General features: G+C 41.4%; 1 protein-coding gene across 2 annotated transcripts in view; it reads right to left on the bottom strand.

Moving 5' to 3' along the window:
• The window catches only part of LOC126101152 (N-acetylglucosaminyl-phosphatidylinositol de-N-acetylase), a 106,248-nt gene that overhangs the window by 61,505 nt on the left and 31,456 nt on the right, over window positions 1-13,287 (bottom strand). For both annotated transcript variants that reach the window (XM_049911845.1, XM_049911844.1), the window contains exon 2: window positions 5,967-6,060. In XM_049911845.1, the coding sequence (XP_049767802.1) occupies window positions 5,967-6,060 (94 nt within the window). The remainder of the gene's footprint in view (window positions 1-5,966; window positions 6,061-13,287) is intronic.

Below are 13,287 nucleotides of genomic sequence, written 5' to 3'. Positions count from 1 at the left end.
ATGTATGGTAACAACGTTATGAGTGATGGTAGTGTTCGGGAATGGTGCTGACACTAACCACCTCTGTCTCTGAAGCAGCTTTGGCATTCTGCACTGGCTATTTAAGAACCAGAGCAAAGGAACTAGTGAATGCTGGGTGCAGCATCGCTATATATCTTGTGTCTTTCATTCTTCAAGGTATACGCCGCAGTTCTGACTCCAGACAGGGTGAGCTCCAGAGCAATTCACACACTTCAAATGAGATGTGCAAGTGGCACCTTTGTGAGCAGACTTACCATATTTGCCGTAAGTGGCTTCCCTGTGACACCCAACAGTAGTATGCCCAAAGTGCTGACACTTGAAACAGCGCATAAAGTCACACACTTAAGTGAAGGAAACCTGCTTTAACGCGCTCAGATAATTTTGTGCTATTAAACGTCAGGATAAAGAGTCAGACTTTATAAGATTCCCCATCCACCCTCTGCATGATACGAGGGCTGTTTTTATTTTTTTCAACCTCCGATCGTCCATCTAAGCAAGTAAGAGGTAGGGAGGGGCCGGACCTGCACGTCATGCGATTGTGCAGCTCCTCCGCCACAACCTCTGCTATTTTCAGCTGCAGTGTGTCAGTCTTAGTCGAGCTATGTCTGTGTAAACATGGCCACAAATGCTCCCGCCAAATGCGAGTTACGAAGTGTAATCCATTTTCTGCAAGCAGAAGGATGTAATACTACGGAAATCCATTGCAGAATGAGCAATGTATGGTAACAACGTTATGAGTGATGGTAGTGTTCGGGAATGGTGTTGAACATTTAAAGAAGGACGAACAGATGTCCATGATGAAGGTGGACAATGTCGCAAGTCTGTCGCCAAAGTAGGCCTCGTTGAGCATGTTGATCAGGCGGTGAGATGCAAATGAAGGTTTACAATTAGCGAACTGTCTGATGAATTTCTAGACATTTCAAGGTCTGCTTTGTACACAACTGTGACTCAAGACCTAGGCTATCAGAAATTGTGTGCACATTGGATCCCAAAAATGCTGAGTATCAACCACAAAACGCAAAGGATGGCATCAGCATTATCATTTCTCACACGTTATGCCAATGAGGGAAACGTTTTTTTTGAAATTGATTGTTACTGGCGATGAAACGTGGGTCTTCTATGATAATCCTGAAACAAAGGAACAATCAAGGCAGTGGATGCACACAGCTTCCCCAAGCAAGCCAAAGTAGTTAAACATTCACTGACAAAAAGACAAACAATGGCCACTGTGTTTTGGGACCATAAAGGAGTGCTGCTGGTGGACTTTATGGAGCAAACTACGACGATAACCAAGGAAGTTTATTGTGAAACTTTACGTCGTCTCCGCAGAGCCATTCAAAACAAACACAGAGGAATGCTTTCGTCTGGCGTTGTTTTGATCCATGACAACGCCCGACCACACAGTGCCAACATGACAAAAGACTTCCTCAAAAAGTTTAAATGGGAAGTTTTTGAACATCCACCGTACAGCCCAGACCTAGCACCAAGTGATTATCACCTGTTCCGAGCACTGAAGTCATGGTTAGGTGGGCAGCGCATCGCTACTAACAAAGAACTTCAGGATGCAATCAAGGCTTACCTGTCCTCACTGGCGGCAACATTCTTCGAGAAAGGCATCGAAAAGCTTGTGTCACAGTATGACAAGTGCCTTAATCGTTTTGGTGATTATGTAGAAAAATAAGTTAAGACTTTACTGTACTTTTGGTAATAAAATTATTATTTTCTGTGCATTTTTCTTTTACTTACAGCCAATCGGAGGTTGGGAAAAAAAAAAAAGAAAAAAAAAAAAAAAAAGAAAAAGACAAAAGAAAAAAAAAAAGAAAGAAAGAAAAAACGGCCCTCGTATTTTGCATGGCGACTATACCTTCTAGAGCCCAGTCATCTTTCAATTCCTCCTTGGGAACATCCATCAATCCCTGCACATCACAACAACTTCGCTGTAATCCAAGCTGATGTGCAGCTTAGTGCCGATAAACATTCCCCAAAGCACTGAGCTTTTAGGAAGTTCTTAACTTGTTGGGAACTAGATGTTTCCACCAACATTGTCCCATTACACAATTGCTTAACTGATTTTAAACTGCTAAAAATGCCTTCTAACCCTTTTTGAATATTTGAGGTTCATTCAAATGAAACCTGGTCAGTGCATCTACCTTTGCCTTACACATAAGGTGGCACCACGTAACTGTGAGTACTGTGCTGCCATCTATTGGTAGAGATACTGACGAGTGCATACCATTTGATGTTGCACAGCGCCAGTGTGGTTTCACGAGAAGAGAAGGTGTTCACACAAGTTATCATGAACATTGAACATGTATGTGAGTAAGCAGGAACAACAAGGAGTGATTTGATTTTTGATGGCAAAGGGAGTTGGAGACCGTGAAATGTATCGGCGGATGAAGGCTGTGTATGGTGAGTACAGAGAGTCGTTCACGTGTTTTGGAATGGCACAAATTATTCCTTGAGAGCGTGAGTCATTGGGAGACTATGCTCATCCTGGACAGGCTCACCATGTTATCACACCATAAATGGTAGCGGAAGTGTATGCTTTAGTCTTGGACAACCACAGCATAACAATGAACAAGATACATCGGTTACTGGGTATTAGCATGGGCACTGCCCACATCATAATGCATCAACACTTGAATTTTTGAAAAATCTGTGTGCAGTGGGTTTCCCACCAACTGACCGCCGAACATCGCAATACTCAAATGGTGCTCTCTTTGAGTCATCTGCAACGTTATCATGAAGAAGAATACAGCTTTCTGTCATTATTGTCACAGGTGACGAAACATGGTGTCACCATTTTGAACCAGCAAGCACCAGAGCAAGCAAGGGAAACATGTGACCTCCAAAGAAATCAAAGGCCATACACACCAGTTCTGGTAAGGTCATGATGTCCTCCTTTTCTGACCACAAGGGCCCACTGCTTGTTAGTTCCTGGAACGGGGAACCACCGTCAATGCCCAGCATCATCAAGCAACTTAACAGAACCTTAGATGAGCCATCAAGTCAAAACGCCAAGACATGTTACCCAATGGCATTATCCTCCTGCATGATAATGCCCGCCCATACACGGCCAATGTGGTGAAGACAACATTGCAGCAGTTTTGGTGGGAAACGCTGGAACATCCACCATACAGTCCCAACCTTTCACCATGTCACTTTCAAGTGTTTGGATCTCTAAAAAAAGCTATTCATGGACATTCAATCGCAAAGGACGATAAAGTGTGTGACTGGGTCCAGGCCTGGATCCGACAGCAGCTTATTATTTTCTTCAAGGACGGAATCAACCGGCTAGTGTCGCAATGGGATAAATGTGTGTACAGTTTTGGTGACTATTTTTGAGTATGTGTACTTAGTATAACTACAGTTTTGAATTAATAAAATCGTTACAGTTACTTTACGTTAATGATTAGGTTTAATTTCAATGCCTCTTATAGAAAGGCAAAACTTTCTCAAAGCTGCCCTCTTTCCTTTTTACTATTAAAAACACAATCTGACTGCCAGCAAGTGATCTGTTACTACATCAAAAACTTTTCGAATTTATTTCAGAGTCAGGAGGACTGGCTACATGAATGCTCTAATTTGATCAGGTGTTAGTACATACCAGCAGCCCACCCTTTCTGCTGGGAGCAGGAGAAGGAGACGATTTCGAGGGTCCATCTCAGTACTAAAAGCAGGTAGGGAAATAAAAGTCCACCTACACAGAGCCCCACATGTCTTTTTATACTACTGAGGTATGACAGGATCCCCAGAGACTGCCTGCAAAAGACTGTTCCACTTCAACAGCCATGAATCTCATCAGCGTGAAACACACCTTAAGATTGAGTTTTTTTAACCATCCTCATGATCTGTGCGGTCAAGCCAAGATCTTCATTCCCTGTGACACACAACATTCCACTGCACAGTGGTCAAAGAAGCATGCCCAGGGCATACTGTGACGGGGGATTGGCGGCACCTACCAGTCCCCAGCTGACAGACCCTTGGGTCGTCAAGCTCATATCCAGCAATGAATGCTGAGCCCCCGAGGGGAGGCAATTAAGAGCACACTATATTTTGTTTAAATAAATATACTCACATGACGGTACACATGGAAAGCCTAAATTAGATCGGACAGGCAAAGATTTGATCCCTGGTCTTCCCAAACATTATTCCTCTGATTACGTCACTTTAGTGAGCAGAAGGTGTAGGGGGAGAGAAGGAGAGGTTTGGGAAGGGGGGCAGAGAGAGGAAAGGATGGGGGGGGGGGGGGGGAGATTCCATGAAGGATGACAAGCTACAGCACTATCTGATTTTAAAAACCAAGAAGAATATATTAAATTACCTAAACACGGGATAAAGATCTCTTCATAACTGAGATTTAATCTTATAAAATGGAAGTTAGATCCCAGGTTAACCAAGAGCTGCTTTCTTGCGCAAGAGTATGACAAAATCTATTAAAACAAAGTGCAGGATGTAGACAGTATGAGCACCAAGCACTACATATTGATGCAGATTCAGCTGCTAGTGTAAGAATTTTCTGTAGTCACTCCTCATAGCACAATACTTTCCCACGAAACTGTTTCAGAATCACATCACTCCATCTGTGTAACAAAAAGGAGATGATACTATAAAATGAAATTGCAAAAATGAGCCAAAACAGACATCAAATGATCACAGTGCAGAGAAAAGGATGCAGCAGTGTCTAAAACTAACAGCTTTTCTAAAGCCCAGACCTTAACTTCAAGTGCCTAATTTGATTACAAAACAATTGTCAACTACCTATAGACCCAGAATAATGGGCGTCCAACATCTGATCATCTCAAAATGTTAGGTTCTGATATTTGTCCATAATACTCTGGTGTTGTTGCAGCACTTGTTGTTCTGATAATCCTCTCTACTCACATTCTTCTCCAGTTTATACTTCATTGCTGCCTCTCATTGTCAGTCTCTTTGGGCACCCACTGCAGACTTTGACATTGCCTTTTGTGATACCTCTATTTATTTTCTTTCTCTTCTTTGTCATTGATGTCATTCCTCAACAATCTATTGGAATGTTAGCCCCCTGTTGCCATAGAATTCCATTAATCCGAAGTTCTCATTTTTCTGAATAATTGTGGTTACTTTATTCCAAAAGCAGTTTATTTTGCCTGTATGAATGTGTACCACATGATCTACTGAGATGGAGCACTATTTAATAGATTGTGAAACAAATGAAAACAATAGTTCTCTTCCAACTTGTCCCAAATATGGTTTTTGAGAGCAACATAACTATTTCAATTATGAATTCTAACAATAGCATGGGCTTATAAAAAGAACTGGAACGAAATTGCCTGCTTTCATAAAGCAGGCAGCAAATAAACAAGGCAGCAAATAAACAAGGTTGTGAATTTGATTGTGGTGCAAGTGACGGAGATGGAAACCTTTCCAGTTAATGTTCTGCACATAAATGACGAATCAGATCTGTTAGTATAAGAGAAAATAAAACACTTAATGAAAAATCATGCTCTTCAGTATCTTGTCAACTCCAATTTGCATATTTATGCTGTAAACTGATCTTTTATTTCTTATCTCTTCCAAAATAACAGATATAAAAATTCCTATCATTATAAATTTGATCACAGTTAACAGAAAAGGCTGACTCTGAAACAATACCAGGCAACTTCAGCTCACTTACAAAGACGACTAGCTACTGAACACTTGCACATAAAAATTATGAGTGAGAATTGTGATACACTGATGAAACTATCAACTAGTCATTGTTTCCAGCACCAAATAGAATGTAAAATATGAACCATTTGTAAAGTAGTGTTAGCAGATAGGATTGATACAAATTCTCCAAAATGTAAACCTTGCATCCTATACTGTGCAAAAGCTAAAACAAAGAGGATAAAATTGAGAAACAAAAGCACACTTGTCAAGCAAGAAATAAATATGTAGGATTACTTGAATAAATAACATCTTACTTATAAAGAGTGATGTTACTATCTGGGATACCCAGCAAATTGCAGCTGTTCCACAACTCTTGTTTCCTCTCATTTCCTTTTTCTTCAAAGTTCCCTAAAAATAAAGTAACCCTTTTTACAAATAAAAAAATACAAGTTATAACTGGCTATAGACAGCTAAATTTCTGCAGCCATCTTACACTCTAAAAATTGGAGTACAGCTAAAACCATATGTCATAAATGTCAATGAATCTCAAATCTTGACAAATTCTGCCAGTTTTTCTGAGTACATTTATTTCAGTGCTGTTGACTTTGTTTCAGTCACATACAATAGAATGAGACCACAACTCTAGTAGACTGCAGTAATTTTAGCTATCTGTTGCTAACACTATAATAAAAAAGCTAAACAATCCTCTGGCTTTCAGAATTAAAGAACCCCTTGCCAAAATAAAAAATAAGGGAAAAATAAATTCCGTAGCAAGCTGGAAAAGATAGTAGGATTTTTAAAAATCCTCCACAGTAACACTGTACAAAAAAACTTCTCATGGGTTGGAGGGTGAGGGTTCCAACTTCCATTATTTTAGTATGATATAGAAAAATACTGGTTGAATAGAAATAACAGAATGAGTAAAGGTATCCACCAATCATACACTGGAGATGACAAGGAGTTGTTTTATGTGCCTTTCCACCACCCAAGAGATCCTCTACATAAATGGTTACCTTTTTTTTATTCATTGTTAAGTACTTTGCTAGCTCCTGTACTGGTCTTTACCTATTCCCCACGCCTCACTTTCAGATGAGGGAGTCATTGGATACAAAAGATTAAGACTGATATGTATATTCCCATTTTACCACTGGACCTCCTGGGTTCAGATCAGGTATAGTTCTCAGTATGTATGGACATTTTATCTCGACTATTGTTTGTAACTTTGAAACGTAATCCAAATTTGTAACTAACTTAAAAATACAGCATGTAGCTACATGAGTAGTTACTGAAAATAGTAAAGGTAAGATAGCAACTGAGAGAACAGAAATATGGGAGAATGAGAACTTGTAAATAATTGCCAAATTCACTTAGAACTGTGAAAAAAGAAAACAGTATTAATTAGAACAGAAAGCACATAGATGTTCTATAAGATAGCAACAGCATGGTTATTAATGCCCACACTGAAATGAGACGAATATGGCTGAAAACATATAACTTCACATTTAGAAAACAACATAACTTGTCTGGGCATGCTCGCACAGTCGCATACAACCTCAAACATTTTTACTGTGTGTTTCTGTGTTAAAATCAAATAAAACAAACTCACAATGGTTATAATCATAAAGCGAAGAGATGTAGGTGATTGATCACTTTTAAATGTGAAAAAAGATAAGCCATAAAATGAATACTCACAAAAAGTTCTTCCTCATTAATTCAAAATGACATTATAAATTATGTGAAGTGTTAAAAATCAGAAGTTAAAGTCAATTGCAGCTAAAGCAGTGGGTAGTTGAGTGGTAAAATGATAGATGATTCTGGTCAGGAAATAAAATAAAGAAACTTTTAGTGTGAAATATCAAAATAAGTATTATCCAGGCATCAGATGTCAATGAGTCCTCTATCTTATGATTGAGCTTTTTAAAGGGTTTGCAGCATAATGTAATATCTCAATAAGAGAGGCAAGTGAAACATTTCAGTTATCACATGTGCAAGTAGTCACCTGCAAAATACTTATTTACACGAAATGTCAACCTGGTCGCAAGCAGAAGATCAAAGGTTAAATACAGCAGACCAACAAATTCCCACAACAGGCAGTTCAGCACTGAACAAGATCATATACAAGCTATGTGGAAAGACACATGCAAGACCTGTATCTTGCCACAGCTTAAGGTGCAATGAGGCAACATGAACACTAACACAGAGAGAGCACACAGCTGACAAATCTGCTGAAAGCATTGCAAAAACATAACAACAAAATAAAAGTGCACATGGCCAAATGGCACTAGAGGTTTAAGTGGAACTGAAATAATGGTTACCCTCATTATGCCATACAAAGCAAAGTAGCATTGTTGATCAATTATTCAAACTGATACCAAGAATCATTGAGCAAAAAAATAGTTGGAGAATATGTAAATGCAGAAGATATTCAGCAACTCATAGAAGAATAGTTAACACACTCTATCAGTCAACTACTCATGGTCAATAAAACATGGCTACTGTTATTTTACAGTGTAGTTCAAGACCATTAAATAGTAAATAAATGACACTCCAAACAGCAGCAAAAATTAAACAACTTTCTTGTTTGTGCAATAAGTGAAACATGGGTGAATCCAGGAGTTCATTTACATTTCTAGGCTACCAGGTCATAAGACCAGACAGAGAAGAAGGATTTGGTGGAGAGGCATTACTCATTTGCAATGACACTGTACTTAGTTAAGGCAGAATAACATCAGCTGGTTTATTAAGTAACGCAGCATGTGAATTACATGCAGGAGAGGTACCACAAAATTATTGTTATACGGATAAAGATCATTACAAGCTTCAATGGAATAAAACAGCTGACAAGTCAGTGAAAGAAGTTATTACCACAAGCAATCAGAAGTATGATAAGATTTTGTGCTCATGTTTTGTAATACAAGTCACAGGAACATCACAAAACAAAAGGAACTTCTAATGGGACACATGCAGCACTATCAAAGAACACTGTTTGGGTATATGTACACTAGCAAATAAACTTCTGGATATTGCTTGTTGAAGCTACTTCTGCAGGTTGATCGATGTAGAAACACTCCCAATAAGTCAACTAACACACGTGCGGAAGCAGCTTCAGGAAGTTATTAGGAACAGCAATGAACAGACTGGTGAAAGATGTAAAAGCATAACCCACACTGCCCATGGCTTTAGATTCCATTCTACTCCTGATGGACTGATACAGACATACACTGAAAGCTCTCGCAAGCAGCTGACACTTCAGGTCCATGAAATAAACTGGTCCTAAACTGTGGCCTGGCACCAACCAAGTGGATCTATGTGGGAGAACTTGGGGAAGCAAACTTCAAGAATGATAGGAGGAGTCCTGACAGAGAGCTGCAAGGTGCATACCAACAAGCAATTCCACCCAAGTGCCAATGTCAGCAGGGTTGATGTTCCCCATATGTAAAAAGGAATAGGGTATGTTGCGTGAACAGGAAACTGTCGAATGGCAATAGCACATGTGAGCAAGAGTTGGTACCATTGGAACTGAATAGGGAAGATCCCCACTTCATAAAGGAGACAGTCAATGGGACTAGTCAAGAAGGTTTCATTGGCTCTGGACTCCACAACGATGGGCCTGGGTCTAACAGTTTCAAGGCCAAAGGTGCTGCCGAACCCTACACCTGGTAACCATAGTTCAAATGAACTGGAGTAGTGCGAGCTGCACAGCAAGATTTGTGAGTAATGAAGCAGAGAGCATTAAACTTTCATATGTAGCTAGTCTTTAGATGACAAATATGCGTTACCCAAGCCAGCTTCTTGCAAAGAGGAGTCACAAAATTTGAGACTGACAAACACTATCCAAGCACTGGGTGCCTGAGTAGAGTTTTGGGCCAAGATGAACTGTGGTAAGATTTCAAAAACGGAAGAACTGCATTTTTTGCAGGAGAGAATTGGAAATCACGATAAAGGCTCCACAGATGGCGCCTTGACACTAGCATTCAACAGAGGCTACAGGAGCCATTGACATTCAGCTTGGGGGTGGCCAGTGCTCCCACAGAAGTCACTAGCCCGTTGATGGCGTTGAGGAAGAGCATGATACTCAGTAAAAAGCTCAGTGGGATGACATTATCTTGCCCCATGGAGACCCGGGTGAAATACTGACTCTAACCTGGGATAGCCGGTAGGACAGAAGATCATGAATAAAAATTGGTAGGGAGGGTTGAAAGCCGCAGTCATGAAGGGTAAACTAAAATGTGACAGCGGCAGGTGGTGTCGTATGCCTTATATAGGTAAAAAAGGTCTGCAATCAGGTGTCGGCATTTGAAAAAAAGAGTACCTGATTGCCATTTACAATCTACCCAGATGGTTGGTTGTGGACTGTTCCTTCCCGAAACAATAATTATAAGGAAACAACAGCCCCAATGTTCGACCACAGCACGATATGTGGGCAACCATTCTTTCAGACAGTTTGCAGAGCACATTGGTGAGGCTGACTGGGCAGTAACTGTCAATGGATGTTGGGTTTTTTGTCTGTTTTAAGGATTGGAATGGAACAATGACACTATCTCACTATAGCAAAGGGAAGACATCTCCGAGGCAAATACGGTTGAAGACTCTGAGGAGATGGAGCTGTTGAGTACCAGTCAATGTTGTATCATCTGATTGTGAATGGAATTAAGGCCTGGGGCCATATTGTGATATGGGGCAAGAGCCTGAAGCAATTCCCCCATCAGTGAAACGTTAATTATATACTCTACAAAAAAAAACACCACCCTGAAGGAGTTATGCAAGTTGGTCATAAATTGCTACTCGTTCACAAAATTGTAAACTTTGGTGACCGATGGAAGTATGTGCAATGCTGCAAGGCAGCTGGCAAGGATGCTACTAACCATGGCATAAAGCCTTTGTGGATTTCGTTTTGTGTGCCCAGATGCACAGTAACTACACCTTCACAAACAGGAACACAAACAATATATGCGGATGTCAGCAAGTGTTGTGGGGGTCAAAGACGCTGACATTTGAATAAGAGTGATGTCACTGTTTGGTGATGATGGCAGGAATGCATGAACCACAGTTGAACACATGGTCAAGAAGGAAGCAATTGACCTAGAAAGACAAAAGAATGTGAGGCCTGCACAATTTCCAGAAAGACACCCAGGCCCCCAGATTCATCATTATCATCATTCCGATGTGTAACTGGAGCTTCACTGACCAAAAGGACCATTAACAGGCAGCTCACAGAAAGGGCGCTGAGCTCACGGCGCCCCTTGCGCTGACTGCCATTGACCTCCGTACTCCAAAAATTCCGTTTGCAGTGGTGTCGGTCACATTCGGGCTGGATTCTCACTGACTAGAGTAGGATTGTCTTCAGCCATGAATGCCGCTTCAAACTGAGCATGATGACCACTGAAGATGTGTCCCAGGCAGCAATGGGATATTAGCCTGACTATCGCCCACCATAGAGTCTGACAACCAGGAGTGATGGTCTGAGGCGTAATTGCATTTCACAGTAGGACCCGTATGATTGTCATCCCCTACGGTTGTCATCTGTGGTACCCTTCCTGCACAGCAGGACATCAACGATATTCTACATCCCCTGTTGTTTCCCTTCATGGCAAGCCACCCTGGACTTACATTTCAGCCAGATAATGCCTGCCCGCACAGAGCAAGTGTTTCTACTGCTTGTCTCTGTGCTTGCCAAACACTACATCAGCCAACAAGGTCAGTGAATCTCTGCCCAAGTCGACAACATTTAGAGCATTATGGGCAGGACCTAGCTCAGGATTTTTACCATCTAACATGCCAAATAGACAGAATTTGACACAATATCCCTCAGGAGGACAGTCAACAACTCTGTCAATCAATGCCAAGCTGAATAACTGCTTGCATAAGGGCCAGGGGTGGACCAACGCATTACTGGCTTGCTCAATTTGCAACGCTCCTTGAATAAATCATTCAATTTTTCTGAAACTGTAATCTTTTTTTTCTGTACATGTACATCACATCTACAGTTTCCCATCCCATTTGTATAATTCCATTGTGATGTGTCTTTTTTTTGTTGTAAGAGTATATGAATCAGCATACCGAGGGGTGAAGGGGAGAATAGCAGTTGCAGCAGTGTGGATGACCACGTCAGAGATGTCTCGCACAGCCTCATCGATGCAGTCTGACGGAAAGGGGCGAAGGTAACAGCAGAGGCATTCAGTGCCAGTTGGCTCTTCAGAGCACCCAGTGTGGTAGCCGGTCCATGTGGCACTGGCCAGGAATTGACAGGATCACCAGAAAGTGGTCACTGTCACAATGATTCTCATGTAGTGACCACTGTAGGGAAGCAATGAAATTAGGGGAAGAGATAGTTAGATCGATAGCTGAAAAGGTCACAGTGGCAGTGAAGTAGATAGAATAACCTCCACTGAGAAGGCACAGATCATGGTTGGTAAGAAACTGGTCAATTAGAAAGCCCCAACCAGACAAATTGGTGCAAGACCCCCCTCCCCCACCAGACAAATTAGTACCTCCCCACATGGGGTGGTGTATACTGAAGTCACCAAGTACGAGAAATGTAAGTAAGTAGCCTGGCTGGAGCTAAGTAAACATTGTAAATGGTGATCACTGAGGTTGTTTGTAGCTGCATCATTATTGCTTCCAATGTAGTACGAAGGGCAATCCATTCAATGACAATGTGTGTGCGAACCAATGTACAGGTCCCTCCAAATGCTATCCCAGGACCAGCATAGTTCTGACAGAATGTACAATAACCATAGAGCATTGGGGAATGCTCAGCACTGAAATGTGTTTCTTGTAGAACAACCAAATTGCAAAATAAGAGGATATAAGTTGCACTGAATGATCACATTATGGGGATCCACATTAGGTGTTAACGTGCCAGGAAGGCCAGTCATTACCCAGGTCTGACACCATGGAGGGATCTGGTGCCTCTGGGGTCACCAGTGTAGCCTTGTTCTGATTTTTCTTCCCCTCCTCCTCTTCCACAGCCTTTGGTGTCTGGGATTTTTGTGAGGGCCTATCTGCAATGAGTACTGGGATGGATGAAGAGGGGCAGCCCAGATTCCTTCAACTACTGGCTGGCATCAGACCTCTGATCTATGGGTTTCTGGGGAGAATGTCCAACAATGGGGCCATTTCGCCGGTGGAGACTAGAGAAGGAAGCTGCTCCACTGTGCAGGTATGGAATGTAGTTCTCGAAAATGGTGCCGCTGGAATCACAAGTGAGGAGGGTAGTGAGAAACCTGGTTTGGAAAAGCTGAGATAGCGAGAGTGATGGCTGTGACTTTCACATAACTCATCTTCATATCAACATGATGCAGGTGCTCGTATTTTTTTCAGCCTCAGTATACGACATGAAATCAATATATTTATATATCAGTATTTCTTTTCTTTCCTAAAGACAGTGCAGATGTTGCTTTTCACAAGAACTATGTTCACAGAGTGATTGTCCAGAGTTACCGCATTTTGGTTCTGCTGTGCAGCAGGACGACATACTACCAATGAGTAAGCACTGACCAATCCAATAAGTATTAGATAAATAGCTTCACTTCCAGACAACTGGCTTGCCCCTCTTCTTATGGGGTAGCCAGGGTAGGGAGAGCAGTAGAGTCCACATTGACATTTCTCTACCCATCTTACGAGATGGCCAGA

The sequence above is a fragment of the Schistocerca cancellata genome, chromosome 9, assembly GCF_023864275.1.
Source record: "Schistocerca cancellata isolate TAMUIC-IGC-003103 chromosome 9, iqSchCanc2.1, whole genome shotgun sequence".
In the NCBI taxonomy this organism is placed as follows: domain Eukaryota; kingdom Metazoa; phylum Arthropoda; class Insecta; order Orthoptera; family Acrididae; genus Schistocerca; species Schistocerca cancellata.
The sequence above is the reverse complement of the archived record's forward strand: the minus strand, read 5'-3'. Positions and strand labels throughout refer to the sequence as shown.